Source organism: Schistocerca nitens, chromosome 2 (genome assembly GCF_023898315.1).
Source record: "Schistocerca nitens isolate TAMUIC-IGC-003100 chromosome 2, iqSchNite1.1, whole genome shotgun sequence".
Classification (NCBI taxonomy): domain Eukaryota; kingdom Metazoa; phylum Arthropoda; class Insecta; order Orthoptera; family Acrididae; genus Schistocerca; species Schistocerca nitens.
This window is the reverse complement of record NC_064615.1, coordinates 196,879,106-196,903,540: the sequence shown is the minus strand read 5'-3', so window position 1 is coordinate 196,903,540 and position 24,435 is coordinate 196,879,106. Positions and strand designations below refer to the sequence as shown.

Below are 24,435 nucleotides of genomic sequence, written 5' to 3'. Positions count from 1 at the left end.
GGAGGAATGTTCTCTATCCTCATCTATCCCTCTTTATTTAATTTTTCCCTAGAGTCTATCATCGATTCTACATCTAGAACTACAGCTATACACTGCAATCCAAGGTGAAGTGCATGGCAGAAGGTACTTCACATTCTGCCAAGTATTAGACTTTCTTTTTGCTCCTGTTGCACGTGGAGTGTGGGAAAAAAAGACAGCTTCAATACCTAAGTGGGCGTTGTGATTTGTCTGATCTTATCTTCTCGATCCCTTCTGGAGAGAAATTTTGGAACCCATTCCACATACCTGGATTTCTTCCTTGATACTGGTTCTTGAAACTTTGTAAATAGGATGTCGTAAGAGAGCGTCTGGTCTGTGTTCAGTGTCTGAAGTGTAGGTTTTCTGCACTTCCCTGATGCTCTCTGATGGGTCAAACAAATCTGCCACCATTCGTTCTGCCCTCCTTCGTATACATTCAATATCCTCCACTAGACCTGCGTGATATTTGCCCAATACACCTGAGCAATATTCTACGACTGTCGCAGAAATGATTTGTAAGCAATCTCATTTGCTGACACTCTGCGGTGTCCTACTAATGAAGCGAAGTACAGCAACTGCTTTCCTACGACTGAGCTTATATGATCATTCATTTTATATCCTAACACCCAGGTATTTGTATGAGTCGGCAGATTCTACACTCATTCTCATAAATTAAGGATAATGCTGATACACGGTGAAACAACGCTCTGGTGGGCGATTTGCGGGTTTAAATCACCTCGGGGTATCACCATGCGGTGCATTTGACCTGCGGTCGTCGCACGGTGGCACTTCCAGCAGCCCACATTCGCAGAGGTGTGTTGGTGCATGTAAGAGTACGGTGCAGCGAGTAAGTGTGCAGACGTTTTCAGACGTGCTAATGGTGATTGTGTGTTGAAAATGGCTCAAAGATCACTTATTGATGACATTATGAGAGGTAGAACACTAGGGCGACTGGACGCTGGTCAAACACAGCAGGTCATAGAACGGGCTCTCCGTGTGCCACAAAGTGTGATCTCAGATTATGGCAACGATTCCAGCAGACAAGAAACGTGTCCAGGCGCTACAGTACGGGACGTCCACAGTACAAATGGTTCAAATGGCTCTGAGCACTATGGGACTTAACTTCTGAGGTCATCAGTCCCCTAGAACTTAGAACTACTTAAACCTAACTAACCTAAGGACGTCACACACATCCATGCCCGAGGCAGGATTCGAACCTGCGACCGTAGTGGTCGTGCGGTTCCAGACTGTAGCGCCTAGAACCACCTGGCCACCCCAGCAGGTGGATATCCACAGTGCACAACACCACAAGAAGACCCATATCTCACCATCAGTGTCCGCAATCGGCCACGGAGTACTGCAGGTAGCCTTGCTTGGGACCTTACCGCAGCCACTGGGACAGTTGTCTCCAGACACACACTCTACAGACGACTGAACAGACACGGTTTATTCGCCCGGAGGCCTGCAAGGTGCATTCAACTGACACCTGTTCACAGGAGCGCCCGTAAAGTCTGATGTGCAAGAACACAGTACATGGTCATTGGAACAGTGGTCCCAGGTTTTGTTCGTCCGCAGCTCGTGGTCGTGCGGTAGCGTTCTCGCTTCCCACGCCCGAGTTCCCGGGTTCGATTCCCGGCGGGGTCAGGGATTTTCTCTGCCTCGTGATGACTGGGTGTTGTGTGATGTCCTTAGGTTAGTTAGGTTTAAGTAGCTCTAAGTTCTAGGGGACTGATGACCATGGATGTTAAGTCCCATAGTGCTCAGAGCCATTTGAACCAGGTTATGTTCACGGACGAATCCAGGTATAGTCTGAACTGTGATACTCGCCGGGTTTTCGTTTGACGTGAACCAGGAACCAGATACCAAACCCTTAATGTCCTTGAAAGGGTCCTGTATGGAGCTCGTGGTTTGATGGTGTGGGGTGGGATTATGATTGGTGCACGTACACTCCTGCATGTCTTTGACAGAGGAACTGTAACAGGTCAGGTGTATCGGGACGTCATTTTGCACCAGTATGTCCACTTTTTCAGGGGTGCTGAGGATCCCACCGTTTTCCTGATGGTTGACAATGCACAGCCCCACCGAGCTGGTATCGTGGAGGAGTACCTTGAAACAGAAGATACAGGCGAACGGAGTGACCTGAATGTTCTTCAGACGTAAACCCCATCGAGCACGTCTGCGATGCTCTCGATCGACGTATCGCTGCATGTCTTCACACCCCTAGGACGCTTCATGAGCTCCGACAGGCACTGGTGCAAGAATGGGAGGCTATACCCCAGCAGCTGTTCGACCACCTGATCCAGAGTATGTCAACCCGTTGTGCGGCCTGTGTACGTGTGCATGGTGATCATATCTCATGTTGATATCGGGGTACAAGCGCAGGAAACAGTGGCGTTTTGTAGCACGTGTGTTTCGGGACGGTTTTCTCAACTTATCACCGATACCGTGGACTTACAGATCTGTGTCGTGAGTGTTCCCTATGTGTCTATGCTGTTAGCGCCAGTTTTGTGTAGTGCCACGTTGTGTGGCATCACATTCTGCAATTATCCTTAATTTATGAGCATGAGTGTACTTGTGACTTATTGATACTATGTGTTTTTGCTGTTCCGAAGTGCACAGTTTTAACCTTCTGAAAATTTAAAGCAAGATGCCCGTACTTACACCATTTTGAAACCTATATGACTGAATGTTCGTGCCATATTTTTCACTCTTTTGTAGCTAGAAAAGCGCTCACTCAGGTCTTTCCTGGTCGTTAGATACGCCGTGAAGGCTTTGTCACTTGGCCTACTCTTTGGCTGATTTGACGCGACTGAAATTTTTTGTCTGCGGTAAGCTCAAAGCTGAAGTCTAGGTACAATTTCCGAAACTCAAGAGAATTTAAAACCTTGCATAGTTGCAGCACGAGCGATGATATCGAAGGAATGTCTACATTGAGTCCAGTGACTGCAAACGCGTATTGCAGCTTATCCTGGACATTTCAAACACTTGATGAGATAAATGGAATTTTAAGGAAGTGTTTACCACCACTATCTTTTGTAATTTTCTTTTTGCTGCTCTTGCTGATGTAATTACGCAATTTGTGTAGCTTGACATTAAACTCATATTGCGGAGTTATTGCAACAGTCTTTAACCTCAACTCCTGATTTATAAATGCATTCAATTTTTCACGTGAACTTTTCTTTCAAGGTTCGGACAGAAACAAGAGCAGTTGTTACTCATCCTTAGATGGCACTTCCTTTACCTTCCAGTTGGTGTGTTGGTCCAACCACTTATAAGAATTTTCTCCACTGTACTAATTTTGCATTTAAATTCTATTAACTCCACAAGCTAGAGCGCTCCAACAAATTAACGTGACAACACAAACTTCCCCGTAAGACGGCAATCTGTTTCGTTTTCAAAACAGATAAATTCTAAGTTCTAAGTATTATAATTGCTCCGACAATAGTAATCGGTTATCACAGGGTAAAACGCTGTTGAAACTGTCTCTTTTAGAAATAAGATACCAGCAGCACGAATTAGTAGACTTCCATTTGAAATAGCGCAGTTGATACCGATATCCCTGTAACTAATACAGCTATTAAAAGATATTGTACTTAATTTGTTGGGGATTTTTCTACAATTCAACTGGGTGGAAACAGAATTACGATATCTTAATCGGTTGAGGGAATATCTGAGGTGTATAGCATAGCTAAATCGCACTGTATAAAGTTCTACAGCAAACGATGATACCACTAAAGCAGCAGAAACGTCGAGCTGAACAAAAGAGTCGAACGGAAACTTTTGCTTCAGAAATTGGTTTCTGGCAAAACGGTGTTAACTCAAAGAAAGTTGAAGAATGATTTACACAATGCTATGCGCACCAGAAAACTTTAAGAATATCAGGAGTAGAGAGAGAAAATGGACACTGGGACTCGAGAAAAATGTCAGCCCTAAGAAAAAAATTCCCAATGTTACAAGTTTTACAACAGGCGGAAAGTGTCATTTAACTTTCTGGTCACGTAACTACGAGGGTCACTCCAAAAGAAATGCACACTATTTTTTTTTTAAATCCACCTTTTATTCTACATGTTTGAAAGTTTTACAGTGTGTAGATACATCCTTTAGGAACAATATTTTCATTTGTCCACACAATTTCCATCCCTCTCAACTGCCTTATGCCATCTTGGAACCAGCGCCTGTATACCCGCACTGTAAAATTCTGGGCCAACCTATTGGAGCCACTGTTTGGCAGCGTGCACAAGGGAGGCATCATCTTCAAAACTTGTTCCACGAAGAGAGTCTTTCAGTTTCCCAAAGAGATGATAGTCACATTGAGCCAGGTCGGGACTGTAAGGCGGGTGTTTCAGTGTTGTCCATCCGAGTTTTGTGATCGCTTCCATGGTTTTTTGACTGACATGTGGCCGTGCATTGTCGTGCAACAGCAAAACATCCTGCCTTTACCGATGTAGTCGAACACAACTCAGTCGAGCTTGAAGTTTCTTCAGTGTCGTCACATATGCATAAGAATTTATGGTGGTTCCACTTAGCATTACGTCCACAGGCAAGAGTCCTTCGGAATCGAAAAACACCTTAGCCATAACTTTTCCAGCAGAAGGTGTGGTTTCGAATTTTTTTTCTTGGGTGAATTTGCATGATGCCACTCCATTGATTGCCTCTTCGTCTCTGGTGAAAAATGATGGAGCCATGTTTCATCACCTGTCACAATTCTTCCAAGAAATTCATCTCGACCATTCTCGTACTGTCCCAAAAGTTCTCTGCATACCGTTTTTCTTGTTGCTTTGTGAGCCGCTGTCAACATACTGGGAACCCACCTGGCACAAACCTTTTTTTTAACGCCAACACTTTCAGTATTCTGCAAACACTTCCTTCCCCTATCCCAGCGTAGCGTGGCAATTCGTTCACTGTGATGCTTCTGTCAGCAGTCACCAGTTCGTTAACTCCCTGCACATTGTCTGGAGTGTGTGCAGTACGAGGCCTGCCGCTGCGAGGACAATCCTCAATATTGGCGTGCCCGCTTTCATCACGTAACCTGCTTGCCCACCGACTACCTGTACTGCGATCAACAGCAGCATCTCCATACACCTTTTTCAACCTCTTGTGGATGTTTCCCACTGTCTCGTTTTCACAGCACAGGAATTCTATGACAGCACGTTGCTTCTGACGAACGTCAAGTGTAGCAGCCAACTTGAAGATATGCTGTGCCGGCGCCACTCACGGGAACAGGTTGGTCTAAGTTTGAAAACAAGCGGGAAGGATGTATCTACACACTGTAAAACTTTCACACATGCAGAATGAAAACTTTATTTTTTCAAAAATAGTGTGCATTTCTTTTGGAGTGACCTCGTAGCAACCTGGAAATAAATGTCACATGTGCATTCCCCTACTGCAGTTCCAAATTTTAAATTCAAATGAAGAAGTTTATGATGATGACTGCGATGACCCGTCCATCCAGCTGTTTACTAGTTTAAACAACAGTAGATAACAGTGTGTGGTGTGAGTGTCACCTGCTGCAGCAGATCGTCCAGGTGCCTGCTGGTGGTGGCCAGCGGCAGCACGGCGCCCACCCGGTGCCTGCGAGAGGCCAGCGCAGTCGCCAGTTGCAGAGGCCCCGTCCCCAGAGGCTGAAGGCCGGTCACCAGCTGCTGACTGTGCAGCACCGACAGCAGCGACGGCAGCCAGCACCCTGCACCAAACCAAATATCCACCGTGGTAAAGTGCAGCAGAACACGGTGTCCGTGTGAGGCTAACATAGATGGTCCATCACCAGAGGCTGTTGAACCATCCCTAGCTTCTGCCTGTGCAGCTGAGACAGCAACAAAGCAAGCACGTCCTAAAGTCGAATCCAGCAGAACCCAGTGTCAGTGCAAGCCCTTCACGGCGACCAGATATAGAATTCCCATTTTCAGGGGCTGCAGACCCATCTTCAGCTTCTGTGCATGCTGCAGGGATCACAAGCCGAACCCTGCAGTAAAGAAAACGCTTTCCACAGCAAATCCTGCACAACTAACAAGGGGAGGCCGCCAATTGTGAAATTCTGATTCGATTCGTACTGCGCATAATAAAAGCTCATGGCCAGAGGTGTAATGTGGCAAAGCATCAAGATGCACTTCTCAGCCGTTGTCGAGAAAATCGACAGTTAAAAGAAACCGTTACGGTGAAATACTCTCTATGATTAATACATTTCTACAGCGTCGTGACGCAGCGGTAAGCGCTCGGGTTCGTAATCCGAAGGTCGCCGAATCGAATCTCGCGCCATGCAAACTTCTTTTCTTTTAGTATTTGTTTTTTGTAAGTCAAATGTGTGTGTATACACACACACACACACACACACACACATATATATATATATATATATATATATATATATATATATATATATATATATATATATTCCCGGCAATCAGTTGCAACAGTTATGCATATAATAAGTTGTTGAAAGTCGTTTGTCGTGGAAAAACTGGCGACTTCGAACATCATTATGTTTTCCGCAAACAAAGTTGTACTTCACAAATGTTATTAATTGTCTTCATAATGTTAACCACGTATAGTTAACGGAAGACGTAGAAACGATATTACGAAACGAATACGTATAGCGTAAGTCAAACGTTCGAATTAGAATAGAGACCCCACGAACACAAATTTGCTGTGGCAGGTATGAAATATAAACTCCGTTACTCGCTCGTTACACTTGAAGGACAGATGTTCAATGGGCCGAAACGAGTCGCCGCATAACAGCGTAGTTGCCTGCTAACTTCGAAGGAAGGTAGATGCGGTCCCTAGCGCAACTTATAACATCGTCGAAAATCAGTGCGGACGTGAGAGCTTTGGTACACCCTGTTAAACAAACGGAAAAATGCAGGCGGTACAATTGGAGAGCGATCCGCCTTCACCAACATGCATAGGCAATTCATTAATAGTTTATATATATATATATATATATATATATATATATATATATATATATATATATGAATTACAATAAACTAATAATAAAAAAAGTTGCATGGCGCGAGATTCGATCCGGCGACCTTCGGATTACAAATCCAAGCGCCTACCGCTGCGCCACGACGCTGTAGAAAATTATTAATCGTAGAGAGTATTTCACCGCGACGGTTTCTTTTAACTGTCGATTTTCTCGACAACGGCTGAGAAGTGCATCTTGGTGCTTTGCCACATTACACCTGTGGCCATGAGCTTTTATTATGCGCAGTATGAATCGAATCTGAATTTCACAATTGGCGGCCTCCCCTTGTAAGTGTCTGTGGGAGACCATGGTGACCACAAGCTGTATGAAGCTCATCACTAGAGGCTGATTGGTTGGTTGATTTGTTGTAGGGGACCAAACAGAGAGGTCATCAGTCCAATCAGGTTAAGGAAGGATGGGGAAGGAAATCGGCCATGCCCTTTCAAAAGCACTTACCTGAAGCGATTTAGGGAAATCACAGAAAACCTTAATCTGGATGGTCAGATGTAGGTTTGAACCATCGTTCTCCCAAATGCAAGTCCAGTGTGCAAACCACTGCCCCACCTTACTTGGTATCATTGCAGGCTCAGACCCATCACCAGCTTATGTCAGTGGAGTGTTGATAGTAGCAAAGCAAATGTCTGCTTAAGTAGAGCCCAGCAGAACCCATTATGTGTGTGTGTGTGTGTGTGTGTGAGAGAGAGAGAGAGAGAGAGAGAGAGAGAGAGAGAGAGGCCAACATGGTCACCAGCTGTATAGTGTCCATCACCAAAGCCTGCAGACTCGTCACCTGCTTCTGAGTGTGGAGCCCTGACGCCAGCGAGGCGAATCCCTGCTAAAGTAGAGTCCAGCAGAATGCAGTGCCTGTGTGAGGTCTGTGTAGGGTACATGACCAGTGGATGCAAACCCGTCACCAGCTTCTACCGATGCAACCTTGACAGCAACCAAGCAAGTGCTTACTAAAGTAGAGTCCCAAATCAAGCTCTTGGGATGGCAGAGAGAAGAGTGGGAAGGGAAGGAGACCTGACAGGGTAAGAAGTGTACTTTTAAAGTTGGAAGAAATGGCAGGTGTCTGGGCTGATTTCGTGGTCGGATAGGGAGAGATGTTTAACGTATCCTGAGGACGTGGAGCGCGTGAACATATAAGATTTGAGGGAAGAGCTTGTACAGGCTTTTTCTCGTTGCAGGTGATATTGATTGTGAAAAGAATGGCTGATGAATCCAATGACATCCTGGAACAACAAATCGTCATGAGTACCTAGGTTCATGATCGATCTCACACTGGGAAAAGACTGAGAGATTCTAAATGATTTCACCACTAGATTTAATATGGCTGCGCCACCTAAACCAACAATATTGCGTAGGGAGAAGAAACTGTTTGGAGCTGCTTCCGTAAAAGACAGACCACGCTCTGGAAGACTGAGAAGAAGAGCACACACAAGTGCGGAAGTTGCAGCATCAGTGGAACGTACGCCAGAAAAGTCGCTATACAAGCAATCACAGGAAATGGACATCCCATTAACGACTTTACGGCGACATATGCGAACAGATTTAAACCTAAGACCGCTCATGAGTGACCAAGACTTGGAGAATCGACGTGACGGCTGTGCGCGGTTACTGGAGGTGTTCGACGCTGTTCCATTAAAATGACGGATTGCACACATACCGCCTGGCGTAGATAGTGGTAATTTGACGGTACACCCCCCCCCCCCCCCCCTATCAGACCCATGCTGTTGAAAGAACATTTCGCACGGATATGAGCAATGTAGAGGTGGGAAAATTGAAATCAGTGGTAAGGTCTTATGGGACCCAACTAATGAGGTCATCGGTCCCTAAGCTTACTCACTACTTAATCTAACTTAAACTAACTTACGCTAAAGACGACACACAAACACACCCATTCCGGGGGAGGACTCGAACCTCCAACGGGGGGAGCCGCGCGGTCCGTTACAAGAAGCCCTAGACCGCGCGGCTACCCCGCGGCATAGAGGCGGGGTAATGGGGCTTTTGGTACGGCAGAGTGCGAGAGTTGGTTACTAAGCATGGAACGATTAGGTGTTTGATGTCAATTTTTTACATGAAGCATAAGAACTCAAAAGGTGGTAGAGCAAAAGGGGAGTGGTGGACGGGAAGAAGAGATGGAGTGAAGGAGTGTAAACAGATATAGAGGATGAGGAGGACGACTGCATGGCGTTCGAGTATTGGGACGGAATGACAGAATTCTGGTAAGTGGGAATCCAAGAGAAATTGATATAAAATAGGACAGACATTGTAGGTGTGAAGTATAATGGGGGGATTCTCTTAGCCCCTATACGAAAAACTAATACTCTGTTATCAGCTAAAGTTTTAGCGATTCTACATAACATTTAGCGCATAATGGTACCGTTCCCTGTTTTGCGTTCCACGGCAATCATATGGTTGTTATGTTTGTACCTGTAAGATGAAATAGTTACAGTATCATTGTTGAATGCAGTGATCTGTTTGCTTCAGTGGCACGCATATTATAAATGTAGAATTATTTTTGGGCTACTTAGAGAAGAAGACGCCTGCCTGACGCGTCCTCTGGGAAGAGTCGTACAGCATATTGCTTCCCCCAACATACGTCTCGCGTAATGACCACGAGGAGAAAATTCGAGACATTAGAGCCAAGACAGTGGGCTACCGACAATCATTCTTCCCAAGCATCGCGAATGGAGCAGTGATGGAGCACTCAGTTAGTGATACGGAAAGTACCCTCCGCCACACACCATTAAGTGATTTGCGGAGTATGCTGAAGAAGTGTAGATGTAAAACTGTTCTGAGTAATATTTGGGGGGGAAAATTACCATCTCTTTCCACCTTCCGTAATTCTTTATCTAGATCTACATCCACATGGATACCCTGCGAATCACATTTAAGTGCCTGGCAGAGGGTTCATCGAACCACCTTCACAATTCTCCATTATTCCAATCTCATATAGCGCGCGGAGAGAACGAACACCTATATCTTTCCGTACAAGCTCTGACTTCCCTTATTTTATCGTGGTGATCGTTCCGCCATATGTAGGTCGGTGTCAACAAAATATTTTCGCATTCGGAGGAGAAAGTTGGTGACTGGAATTTCGTGAGAAGATTCCGTCGCACCGAAAAACGCCTTTCTTTTAATGATTTCCATCCCAAATCCTGTATCATTTCTGTGATACTCTCTCCCATATTTCGCGGTAATACAAAACGTGCTGCCTTTCTTTGAACTTTTTCGATGTACTCCGTCAGTCCTACCTGGTAAGGATCCCACACAGCGCAGCAGTATTCTAAAAGAGGACGGACAAGCGTAGTGTAGGCGGCCTCCTTAGTAGGTCTGTTACATTTTCTAAGTGTCCTGGCAATAAAACGCAGCCTTTGGTTAGCCTTCCCCACAACATTTTCCATGTGTTCTTTCCAATTTAAGATGTTCGTAATTGTAATATCGAGGTATTTAGTTGAATTTACGGCTTTTAGATTAGACTGATTTATCGTGTAAGCGAAGTTTAACGAGTTCCTTTTAGCACTATGTGGATGACCTCACACTTTTCGTTATTTAGGGTCAACTGCCACTTTTCGCACCATTCAGATATTTTTTCTACAGCGTTTTGCAGTTTGTTTTGATCCTCTGATGACGTTATTAGTCGCTGAACGACAGCGTCATCTGCAAACAACCGAAGACGGCAGCTCAGATTGTCTCCCAAATCGTTTATAAAGATAAGGAACAGCAAAGGGCCTATAACACTGCCTTGGGGAACGCCTGAAATCACTTCTGTTTTACTCGACGACTTTCCGTCAATTACTACGAAATAGTGGAAATTACACCAAATGAAGACACGCCCTGGCAGTATCCTTGTATTAAGCGTAAAACAGTTGTGTGAAGCGGAATGGTGGTCGGCAGGCATTTCTTTGCGGCATTGCGGCCCTAGTTAATGGGGGTAGGACGTCAAACGGGCCGACTTGGAGCAGGAGAGGCACCACAGGACATTTTAATTTCCACTGTCTATACTTTTACAAATAAATTCATAAAACTTTGTCAGCATGACCAGGAATAATTCAGAATTCACACTCATAGCAGTGAAAGTTCGAAAACATAACGAAATGATTTTTGTTACATGTGAAATTTCATCATTTTTTTCACTTACTAATGTCAGTATTTGTTGCTATAGGTAGACTTTTCTTCATAAGTTTGAGATATTGTTCGATGAATTTTGGACACCATACAAACCATACTTAAAGGTGTATGAAACTCTAGAATTTTCCAAATCTATTAAAAACTGTGGTAAAAATTGAGGTAATTAACTACAAAATTTGGGTTTGTCTAAAGATGAAGTTTAAAATACAACAGCTCATTCGTTTTTTCATAAATTAAATAAATTCTAGAGTTTCATACACATGTAAGTATGGTATGTATGCTGTGCAAAACTCATCGAAGAATCGCTCTAACTTATGAAGAAAGTGTACCTATAGCAACAAATGCAGCCATTTGTAAGTGGAAAAAAATGATGAAATTTCGGACGTAAAAAAAAATTATTTTGTTATGTTTTCGAACTTCCACTGCAATGAGTGTGAATCCTGAATCTTTCCTGGTGATGGTGACAAAGTTTTATGAACTTATTTGTAAAAGTATAGACAGTGGAAATTAAAATGACGTGTGATGCCTCTCCTGCTCCATGTCGGCCCGTTTGACGTCCTACCCCCATTAAGCGTTTCCTCGTAAATTACTTTTCTACTTGCGTTCTACAACCATTACGAAACCAACAGCAGCGGGCTCAGTACCGTGCAACCTCACTGGCAAACCCGGAGCAGAGGCTCAGTGAAGGCGCCTTAAGTAGGAGGAAAGGAGACCGTACCTGCTGTGGGACTGACGAATATGACGAGCTCCCTCCAGTGGCGCCACTCGGCGTACTGCAGCAGCAGCTCGCGGGCGTCCAGGTCTGCGGCGGTGAGGCTGGGGCACGGGCGCCGCCTGCGGGCTTCGCCTCCTCCCACCAGCACCGTGGCCAGCACCACGAGGAGGCTGCAGACACCGCTCGCCGCCGCGCTCATAGTCTGCCGGCAAACGGCACACGGCACCAGGCGCGATCAGGCTAATCCGGAAACTGAGGTTACAAGAATCTTTTGAAAGACAAAAAATTAATTTACGCTACTGGCCATTAAAATTGCTACACCAAGAAGAAATGCAGACGACAAACGGGTATTCATAGGAAAAATGTATTATACTAGAACTGCCATGTGATTACATTTTCATGCAATTTGGGTGCATAGATCCTGAGAAATCAGTACCCAGCACAACCACCTCTGGCCGTAATAACTGCCTTGATACGCCTGGGCAGAGTCAAACAGAGCTTGGATGGCGTGTACAGGTACAGCTGCCCATGCAGCTTCAACACGATACCACAGTTCATCTAGAGTAGTGACTGGCGTATTGTGACGAGCCAGTTGCTCGGCCACCACTGACCAGACATTTTCAATTGGTGAGAGATCTGGAGAACGTGCTGGTCAGGACAGCCGTCGAACATTTTCTGTATCGAGAAAGGCCCGTACAGGACCTGCAACATGCGGTTGTGCATTATCCTGCTGAAATGTAGCTTTTCGCAGGGATCGAATCAAGGGTAGAGCCACGGGTCGTAACACATGACAAATGTAACGTCCACTGTTCAAAGTGCCGTCAATGCGAACAAGAGGTGACCGAGACGTGTAACCGATGGCACCCCATACCATCACGCCAGGTGATGCGCCAGTATGGCGAAGACGAATACACGCTTCCAATGTGCGTTCACCGCAATGTCGCCAAACACGGATGCGACCATCGTGATCCTGTAAACAGAACCTCGATTCATCCAAAAAAATACGTTTTGCCATTCGTGCACCCAGGTTCGTCGTTGAGTACACCATCGCAGGCGCTACTGTCTGTGATGCAGCGTCAAGGGTAACCGCAGCGGTGGTCTCCGAGCTGATAGTCCATGCTGCTGCAAACGTCGTCGAACTGTTCGTGCAGATGGTTGTCGTCTTCCAAACGTCCCCGTCAGCTGACTCAGGGATCGAGACGTGGCTGCACGCTCCGTTAGAGCCATGTGGGTAAGATGCCTGTCATCTCGACTGCTAGTGATACGAGGTCGTTGGAATCCAGCACGGCGTTCCGTATTACCCTCCTGAACCCACCGATTCCATATTCTGCTAACAGTCATTGCACCTCGACCAACGCCAGCAGCAATGTCGCGATACGATAAACCGCAATCGCGATAGGCTACAATCCGACCTTTATCAAAGTCGGAAACGTCATGGTACGTATTTCTCCTCCTTACACGAGGCATCACAACAACCTTTCACCAGGCAACGCTGTCAACTGCTTTTTGTGTATGAGAAATCGGTTGGAAACTTTCCTCATGTCAGCACGTTGTAGGTGTCGCCACCGGTGCCAACCTTGTGCGAATCCTCTGAAAAGCTAATCATTTACGTATCACAGCATCTTCTTCCTGTCGGTTAAATTTTGCGTCTGTAGCACCTCATATTCGTGGTGTAGCAATTTTAATGGACAGCAGTGTAATTCCTCTGTCGTAGACGTCACGCCCCACCTTTTTGAGCCAGTTCTTCACTTCGATTTGCACCTCGTCGTCGTCGGAAAAGCGTTTTCCACAAAGGTGTTCGGTCAGATGATAGGCACATGGTGCGAGATCGGGGCTGTGAGGGAGGGGTGGCTTAAAACATACGAACTAAACGAAATCAACAACTCTTGTGTATTACAAGCAGTGTGCGGATGCGCGTTGTCATGAAGGAGACACATTCCCATTGTAAGCATCCCGTGACGTTTATTTTATATGGATCTACGATGTTTCTTTATGGTCTCACAATACCTTACAGCATTTATTGTTTCACCTCTTTTCAAAAAATCAACGAGCAGAACGCCTTTTCCGTCCCATAGCACTGACGCCATGATTTCCTCGCTATTTGCTGAGTTTAGAATTTTTTTGGCTGAAAGAGAATGAGTATGGCGCCACTGCACTGATTGTCGTTTGCTCTCTGGAGTATGGTGATCAGCCCAGGCTTCATCTCCTGTCACTATAGAAGTGAGAGAAGCCTCGTCTTCGGTCTCAAAACGGCCAAGAAATTCGCTAGGAGCACTGACTGTGTTCATTTTGTGTGCTTCCGTAAGCATCTCGGGCACCCATTGCGCACACAACCTGCGATACTTTAGTCGATAAGTTACGATTTCATGAACGAAAGCCCGCATCTCGTGGTCGTGCGGTAGCGTTCTCGCTTCCCACGCCCGGGTTCCCGGGTTCGATTCCCGGCGGGGTCAGGGATTTTCTCTGCCTCGTGATGGCTGGGTGTTGTGTGCTGTCCTTAGGTTAGTTAGGTTTAAGTAGTTCTAAGTTCTAGGGGACTGATGACCATAGATGTTAAGTCCCATAGTGCTCAGAGCCAGAGCCATGAACGAAAGTTCGTGAAATGTTTGGAAAAACTGCATGTAGGTCGTCAATTATCGAACGGCGATTAGAGAGAATATGGAGGGCTTATTTCAACAGCGGTACAAGTCCGTTACCTCACCGAGCGGGGTGGCGCAGTGGTTAGACACTGAACTCGCATTCGGGAGGACGACGGTTCAATCCCGCGTCCGGCCATCCTGATTTAGGTTTTCCGTGATTTCCCTAAATCGCTCCAGGCAAATGCCGGGATGGTTCCTTTGAAAGGGCACGGCCGACTTCATTACTCGTCCTTCCCTAAACCGATGAGACCGATGACCTCGCTGTCTGGTCTCCTTACCCAAAACAACCCTCCGTTACCTCCACATCTCTGTTTATAATGCTTCTGAAATTAATGAGCCAAACGAACAGAAAGTAAGGTTCATATCTAGCAAGAAGCCATATGCTTGAATATTTCTTACATCTCAACTGCAGATTTTTCAGCGCTCATTTAACTTTAGGACTCTGTATCTCAATATGAACAAAAATGTACTTGTACCACTATTGAAATAAGCCCTTCATATGTTCCTCAGTTTCCTGCACCACATTATCAGTCACAACAGACGGCCCTTCGCTTCTGTCTTCATCGTGAATTTCCGTCCTTCCAAAATTGAAATTCCGTACCCATTTCGTCACATGCCGCCTTGACGTTAGGCCCTCTCCATAAACTGAAACCATTTCGCGATGAATCGCAGCGGCGTTCACGCTCTTAGCATTTAGGTAGCGAATCACAGCGCCGTAACGAGAACGCTCTTTTCTTACAGTCACCACAACATTAATCGACGAACTACTACTTGTTGGAATGCTCTCGGTCCTTCCGCTGGCGGTACCAACTTTCCCTACGGACATTCCATGCTAAAGCTACATGCCTTGTAACCTTAGTTTCCACATAACCCTCGTATTACAGTGAAAGCTGGAGGATACAAAATTATTCCACTAGCTTCCCATTATGAGAGCTGCTCTACACAGTAAGTTGCGGGAAAATTACGACACATAGAAGAAACAGTCAGAATGTATTGTTTCGTAGAGGATACATATACCGCAGCCGTGAAAAGGTGAAACTTCGTTCCCAGCTGTGTGGGTTGAAAATGCGCAGCAACTACACTATTGCCTGCCCTGGCTGTGGCTAAAGCATCGAATACATCTAACACATGCAGGATTCGATCTTATCGTCAAAATCACACTGGATTAGATTAGGACTAACCTATATCCATAGTGAGAACAAAACTGTAAAAGCATTTCATCTCTCTGCTTGTCTGTTTCTATACTCCAATGTCCAAAAATAATAGACAAATTTTCATGGGGTTTTTACAGATAACTTGAACGTAGCTTGGGGCAACACACAGGCTATATTTAATCAAAATCAGAACATCGGACAAAATCGTAATTTAAAATTTTATCTAAAACCATCTGCTCAATTTAGTAGTTCGGATGTTTGATCATCATAGTGTAGCACACCAAAAAACCAATGATGACGTTTTTAGTCTCGTGATCCACCAAATAACTAAGAAACTGCGTCGTTAGTGTTTTTTAACTGATGACAGATGCATGTTCGGAAGTCTACGTCAGAGAAAGAATTAAGTGCTGCAGACTTATACACTCCTGGAAATGGAAAAAAGAACACATTGACACCGGTGTGTCAGACCCACCATACTTGCTCCGGACACTGCGAGAGGGCTGTACAAGCAATGATCACACGCACGGCACAGCGGACACACCACGAACCGCGGTGTTGGCCGTCGAATGGCGCTAGCTGCGCAGCATTTGTGCACCGCCGCCGTCAGTGTCAGCCAGTTTGCCGTGGCATACGGAGCTCCATCGCAGTCTTTAACACTGGCAGCATGCCGCGACAGCGTGGACGTGAACCGTATCTGCAGTTGACGGACTTTGAACGAGGGCGTATAGTGGGCATGCGGGAGGCCGGGTGGACGTACCGCCGAATTGCTCAACACGTGGGGCGTGAGGTCTCCACAGTACATCGATGTTGTCGCCAGTGGTCGGCGGAAGGTGCACGTGCCCGTCGACCTGGGACCGGACCGCAGCGACGCACGGATGCACGCCAAGACCGTAGGATCCTACGCAGTGCCGTAGGGGACCGCACCGCCACTTCCCAGCAAATTAGGGACACTGTTGCTCCTGGGGTATCGGCGAGGACCATTCGCAACCGTCTCCATGAAGCTGGGCTACGGTCCCGCACACCGTTAGGCCGTCTTCCGCTCACGCCCCAACATCGTGCAGCCCGCCTCCAGTGAAGTCGCGACAGGCGTGAATGGAGGGACGAATGGAGACGTGTCGTCTTCAGCGATGAGAGTCGCTTCTGCCTTGGTGCCAATGATGGTCGTATGCGTGTTTGGCGCCGTGCAGGTGAGCGCCACAATCAGGACTGCATACGACCGAGGCACACAGGGCCAACACCTGGCATCATGGTGTGGGGAGCGATCTCCTACACTGGCCGTACACCACTGGTGATCGTCGAGGGGACACTGAATAGTGCACGGTACATCCAAACCGTCATCGAACCCATCGTTCTACCATTCCTAGACCGGCAAGGGAACTTGCTGTTCCAACAGGACAATGCACGTCCGCATGTATCCCGTGCCACTCAACGTGCTCTAGAAGGTGTAAGTCAACTACCCTGGCCAGCAAGATCTCCGGATCTGTCCCCCATTGAGCATGTTTGGGACTGGATGAAGCGTCGTCTCACGCGGTCTGCACGTCCAGCACGAACGCTGGTCCAACTGAGGCGCCAGGTGGAAATGGCATGGCAAGCCGTTCCACAGGACTACATCCAGCATCTCTACGATCGTCTCCATGGGAGAATAGCAGCCTGCATTGCTGCGAAAGATGGATATACACTGTACTAGTGCCGACATTGTGCATGCTCTGTTGCCTGTGTCTATGTGCCTGTGGTTCTGTCAGTGTGATCATGTGATGTATCTGACCCCAGGAATGTGTCAATAAAGTTTCCCCTTCCTGGGACAATGAATTCACGGTGTTCTTATTTCAATTTCCAGGAGTGTATTTAGGAGTGCATATTAACAACGAATTTTCTTTGCTAGGCTATATCGATTTACTGATTTCGCTTAGTGTATTAAAAATTTAACGACATTGCTTTGTATCTTCCGATAAGTTTTATTTATATTCTTTGCTAGTAAAAACGAATCTATTAAGTTTGCTTTGTTATTTGAATCCCTACTCATTCCATTTTTATTTCGTTTTGTTTACGATAAAAATCCAGAGGAAACAGTCGCGTCTGTCTAAGTACACCAGAACAGATAAAAGACAGGACTAAGAGGTATCAAGAATCCAATGAAAATCGTGAGGCGAGAATTGTTGCGGCTCGAAAACATCAGTCTTCAATTCGCTCTTTGCAAAATACCTTCCGAAAGCGAGGTGCGCCTTGACTCCGATTGAGAGCGTCATGTATTATTTCGCTGCTCAGAATCCTTCACTCACCGAGGATTAAAGCTACTTCTTTACAAGGTAACATCATAGATGCGGAAATTTTGACAGGGAGTGGCACAGACAAACGAGTTCTTATACCCAGAATCGCGCTTATTACTAACAATTTTTCAATTGGCTCTGAGCACTATGGGACTTAACTTCTGAGATCATCAGTCCCCTACAACTTAGAACCACTTAAACCTAACTAACCTAAGGACATCACACTCATCCATGCCCGAGGCAGGATTCGAACCTGCGACCGTAGCGGTCGCGCGGTTCCAGACTGTAGCGCCTAGAACCGCTCGGCCACTACGGCCGGCTATTACTAACAATTTACCATTTCACTTTAAACGTCTACAGTCCCCAGTGAGCTTATGTTATGGCCATAAACAGAGCACAAGGACAGGCGCTATGCATTGCGGGCGTGGACCTTAGTGCCAGGTGGTTTTCACACAGCCAACTCTGCGTGGCTCTCTGCCGTCTTGATAGTGAAGCAAACCAGCTCTTTGTTCCTGCCTCCGTTCACACTACTTCAAACGCTGTGTACAAAGAAGCTTTATAAGTCAAAAATAAACTCCACATGTTCGAAGTCTAAGGCATAGCTATAAATAAGTACCTGGACGATACCAGGTTTCTCAGCTAGTGATAGATTAAGAACGGAAGGCGGTAATACAACTCTATTTAAACCAGTGACAGACACTCCAAAACTCCCCGATTCTTTAAAGCAGTGGCCCGCATCTCGTGGTCGTGCGGTAGCGTTCTCGCTTCCCACGCCCGGGTTCCCGGGTTCGATTCCCGGCGGGGTCAGGGATTTTCTCTGCCTCGTGATGGCTGGGTGTTGTGTGCTGTCCTTAGGTTAGTTAGGTTTAAGTAGTTCTAAGTTCTAGGGGACTTATGACCACAGCAGTTGAGTCCCATAGTGCTCAGAGCCATTTGAACCATTTTTAAAGCAGTGGTCGTCACGCCGCATAGGAAGAAGAGGGCTGGGGGTAGCGCGGATTGGCGGGAAGGGGGGGGGGGGGGGGTGGAGCTGCCACTCAATAAGAAATTCAATTTCCTCCAAACCATAGTTACTGATTGAAGCTTACCACTTATAAGATGTAGATTCAAATTGTGTATCACGCTAAATATTTTCAGCCGAGAAAAAAAGTATGTCGAAACACACGCACTTTTCTGAACGCTTATATAGTGACCAATTTGTCGTACCTAAGTGGGTACTTTCCCCAGCGCCATCGCAACAGGAAGGTCTATATGTATTGAAATGATCTTCACAAGTTGTTAGGTCAGGCGAACGCGACGGCCACAGTTCTCTGCTGACATTCCTCTCTTCTGTGAATCATTCATCAGTTCGTGATATTGACTCACGTGAAGTGTGATAGGTCGTCCCATCCTGCTGAAAGACTGCATACATACGTTCATGGGGGCAGGGGGGTCAACTGTGCGTAAAATTCCTCAAAGATTCGTATAAATACGTCAGTGTTTCCTTTGAATGAGGCATAGCCATCTATGGTAAACTAACATATACCAACAAGCGACAAACGTCGGCAAGCCCCTACATATCAACAACACTGACTGGTAACTACCAGCTGCTATTAGAGCCGACCAACAGGCCACAACAGGGACACCGACGCGCTTGCCCACTGACGCACAAACAATTCTCCAACATCACCCTACACTGTGCTTCCTATGTATGACCTATCGGACACAAAAACGATGATATACCTAACTGTTGCAGGTTGCTGACGCTGATCAAGAGCTCAACACAAGCACCCAGCGGCAGCCGCCGAGCTACACCACCGCACAACGTCAAAGGTATCGACATGCATGATGTCCACTACTAAAAAAGCCTACCCTTGCACGGCCTATCGCAGGCAGAAAGACATCCGATACTGCTCTTACCACCCGACCTAACTATCGCAGAGGTTTTTTTCCCTTGGCTCTTGCCTTATCACTTTTTTCCCCTCTACCGTTCAAACCGCTACGTTTCGTTCGACTTCGACCCAATCTATTTCCAGATGAGCGCGTATTAATGGTTAATCTTAACCAGACGTACGGAAACATCGCAGTACCCAGATCCTGCGACACCTCACTTTAGTGAAAACTAACCCTATGCAGAGATGGCAGTAGACCTTTTGAGTTGGCCATCATGCCGGTGTGGGCGTGGAGGGGCTCCACCTCTGTTTAAAAAAAATTGACCAGTATCGGTGTTCTGCGATTTCAGATGTCCAAGTCAGACGGAACAAGGCTTCATCACTCATGAAACACAGCAGCAGATCCAACATTCCACTCTACGTTGTCTGACACAGTTAAGTACGGTAACTCACACATTTTGCTTTAGCTTCCTTTTTCAGTTCTTGGACAGATGTCATTTTGTTGGGCTTCATACCTATACGGTGTAAAACACGTTGACGAGACCTATGCGAAACGTTCGCTTGTCGTGACAGTTTACGAGTCTACTTCTTTGGGCTCTGAATCGTTCGCGCTCGAATATCCGCGATCACAGTAGTTGTACGATCAGACGGGGCTCGATTCTTTTCTGCGTTTGCAACTGACCCTGTAGTACGACACTTCGTCACCAAATCCTATATACTGCCCTTTGCTGGTGTGGAAACGCCAGGAAACTTCTTTGCAAAAATGTCCTGCGTCTTCCTAAGTGAACCAGTAGACACGTACGCCTCCGCTATTGTGATTCTTTCTTGAAGAGGATACAGCTCGCTGACATATTTACTTGACACTCTTAACCGAATCGCAACGGCTTTCGTTCTGACAGTATAAAACGTAGTCACCACAGCTTCCATACAACAGATGACAGTTGGCGGGAGACAATGAGTCGTCTAGAACTCGGTGCCGCTTTTTCGTGCACCACCCTGTCTATAGTAATGTACGTATTTTTCAGAACTGACTATCCGTCATCAGAGTGGCCACCCTTGGCCACTTTTCCCGACGAGTAGTGTGGCCTTTCTTCACGATCGGGTGCCACGTCGGCATTATTGATCCCCAGAAGAAACTATCAAACTGAAATAAACAACAAAAACTACATTTGCAAGCTAAAGGACGTTGTTTGAACATTGGTGTTGTAAAAAATTATTACTGTCCATACAGTTAGGTAACAGGAACATACGAGGGGCGTTTGAAAAGTCCGTGCAAAAATAAAAACAACTTGCGTGTTTGGGGTAAACCTTTTTTTTATTTTTCGACATAGTCTTCTTTTAGACTTATACTCTTCGTCCAACGCTGTACTAATTTGTTGATCCCTTCCGAATAATAGGAGTTGTCCAAGTCTGCAAAATAGCTATTAGTTCCTGCAATCACCTCCTCGCTTGAATAAAATCTTTGTTCCGCCACCCATTTCTTCAAATTGGGGAACAAATAGAAGTCCGAGAGAGCCAAGTCTGGAGAATAGGGGGGATGTGAAACGAGTTGGAATCCTATTTCCATCAATTTTGCGACCACAACTGCTGAGGTGTGTGCTGGTGCATTGTCGTGATGGAAAAGGACTTTTTTGCGTTCCAATCGCCGGCGTTTTTGTTGCAGCTCGGTTATCAGACGGTCCAATAACGATGAATTATATGTATCTGTAATATTTTTACTCTTTTCCAGATAGTCGATGAGGATTATCCCTTGCGAATCCCAAAAGACAGTCGCCATAACCTTTCCGGCAGAAGGAATGGTCTTCGCCTTTTTTGGTACAGATTCTCCCTTGGTAACCCATTGTTCAGATTGTTGTTTGGTCTCAGGAGTATAGTAATGTATCCATGTTGCATCCACAGTGATGAAACGACGTTTAAAGTCCTGCGGATTCTTCCTGAACAGCTGCAAACCATCCTTGCAATACTTCACACGATTACGTTTTTGGTCAAGCGTGAGCAATCGCGGAACCCGTCTTGCGGATAACTTTCTCATGTCCAAATATTTATGCAAAATATTATGTAGCCGTTCATTCGTGATGCCCACAGCACTAGCAACCTCACGCACCTTAACTCTTCTGTCATCCATCACCATATTATGGATTTTATCAATGATTTCTGGAGTCGTAACCTCCACAGGGCGTCCAGAACGTTCAGCATTACTTGTGCCACTCCAAAAATTTTGAAACCACTTATAAACTGTTCTAATAGAAGGTGCAGAGTCACCGCAATGTTTATCAAGTTTCTCTTTAGTCTCCTGAGGCGTTTTGCCTTTCATAAAGTAATGTTTAATCACCACACGAAATTCTTTTTCGTCCATTTTTTGACAATCACTCGACTTCCTTGATTCACATGAATGCCAAACACAAAGAAACAGACCAATATGGCTGAAACTAGGTGTGCGTTTTTTCCAAAGATGCTACTAACTAAACATGACCTCGATACGCGCCGATGGTGCCATCTCTTGGACTTTGCACAGACTTTTCAAAAACGTTTTTATTAAGAAATCACAGACCAAGATTCTTTGCCAATCTCATTGACAACAACGGCGACGTATATCAGAATGTCCATGTTTCCCATCTTGACCAATTTACCGTACGTTCGCCTACCGACCTCATTATTAATTGGAAACCTACATAAACTATAAATTCGTATAAGACACGATCACAAACATTTACTAAATTTTTGAACATCATTTTTCTTCTACTCGTTTCATTGATTTACAACAGCCTTAATTTGACTGGAATACTCTCTCTCAAATTCTGTACTTGGCAGGGGTAAAATACAGGGAGCGACAGGCTATTTACAATTTGTACAGAAACCAAATGGCAGTTATAAGAGTCGAGGGGCATGAAAGGGAAGCTGTGGTTGGGAAGGGAGTGAGACAGGGTTGTAGGCTATCCCCGATGTCATTTAATCTGTATATTGAGCAAGCAGTAAAAGAAACAAAAGAAAAATCCATGGAGAAGAAATAAGACCTTTGAGGTTCACCGATGACATTGTAATACTGTCAGAGAGAGCAAAGGACCTGGAAGAGCAGTTGAAAGGAATGGACAGTGTCCTGAAAGGAGGATATAAGATGAACATCAACAAAAGCAAAACGAGGATAATGGAATGCAGTCGTATTAAATCGGGTGATGCTGAGGGTATTAGTTTAGGAAATGAGACGCGTAAAGTATTACATGAGTTTTGCTATTTGGGGAGCAAAATAACTGATGATGGTCGAAGTAGAGAGGATATAAAATGTAGACTGGCAATGGCAAGGAAAACGTTTCTGAAGAAGAGAAAATTGTTAACATCGAGTATAGATTTAAGTGTCAGGAAGTCGTTTCTGAAAGTATGTGTATGGTGTGTGGCCATGTATGTAAGTGAAACGTGGACGATAAATAGTTTGGATAATAATAGAATAGAAGCCTTAGAAATGTGGTGCTACAGAAGAATGCTGAAGATTAGATGGGTAGATAACATAACTAATGAGGAGGTATTGAATAGAATTAGGGAGAAGAGAAATTTGTGGCACACCTTGACTAGAAGAAGGGATCGGTTGGTAGGATATGTTCTGAGGCATCAAGGGATGACCAATTTAGTATTGGAGGGCAACGTACATGGGGAGGGTAAAAATCGTAGAGGGAGACCAAGAGATGAACACATTAAGCAGATTCAGAAGGATGTAGGCTGCAGTAGGTACTGGGAGATGAAGAAGCTTGCAGAGTATAGAATAGCATGGATAGCTGCATCAAACCAGTCTCAGGACTGAAGACCACAACAACAACATTAGTTGCTACAAACATGCACCACATTTGAAGATGATCGACTGTATATTGCTCATTCACGAATCCATGCTGCTTCCCTTTCATATTTATATCACAGCAGCTGATCGATGCTGGTTGTCCACGCTCATGAGTTGTCAGCTTTGGAAGACAATAACAAGATAGTCAGTCCCCTTCTCACGCAGCTGCCGCGCTACGTACCACTGAGGTAAGCGGTAAACTTCTCTGAACTCACGACCGTCTTCACCAACGTTAATTAAAGTTATGCACGTCTTGAAATATTACTGCCTCTGAGTTTTTATTTGTCACTGAGCAAGAAAAATACACTTTTGAGAAGCTCTTGACGTTAGTTAACGTTCTTGAATTCTGCTGTTAGTTGCTAGAAGCATACCATTGTAAAATATGGCTGAGAACCATAGGCAGCACTAACGCTTACTTGATTGGTTGATTTGGGGATTCAAAATGGTTCAAATGGCTCTGTGCACTATGGGACTTAACATCTGAGGTCATCAGTCCCCTAGAACCTAGAACTAATTAAACCTAACTAACCTAAGAACATCACACACATCCATGCCCGAGGCAGGATTCGAACCTGCGACCGTAGCGGTCGCGCGGTTCCAGACTGTAGCGCCTACAACCGCTCGCCCACTTCGGCCGGCTTGATTTGGGGAAGAGGACGAAATAGCGAGCTTATCGATCTCGTCGGATAAGGGAAGGAAATCGGCCGTGCCCTTTCAAAGGAACCATCCCGGCATTTGCCTGAAACGATTTACGGAAATCACGGAAAACCTAAATCAGGATGGCCGGGAGCGAGTTTGAATCGTCATCCTACCGAATGCGAGTCCAATGTGCTAACCACTGCACCAC

The 24,435-nt window shown here is 45.6% G+C and overlaps 1 protein-coding gene across 1 annotated transcript in view; it reads right to left on the bottom strand.

The window, feature by feature from the left end:
- The window catches only part of LOC126234919 (glutamate receptor ionotropic, delta-1-like), a 191,641-nt gene that overhangs the window by 140,638 nt on the left and 26,568 nt on the right, over nt 1-24,435 (bottom strand). Inside the window, exons 2-3 of the mRNA XM_049943659.1 lie at nt 11,835-12,033; nt 5,523-5,701 (exon numbers count right to left, since the gene is read on the bottom strand). Coding sequence (XP_049799616.1) covers nt 5,523-5,701; nt 11,835-12,030 — 375 coding nt within the window. The 5' untranslated portion in view covers nt 12,031-12,033. The remainder of the gene's footprint in view (nt 1-5,522; nt 5,702-11,834; nt 12,034-24,435) is intronic.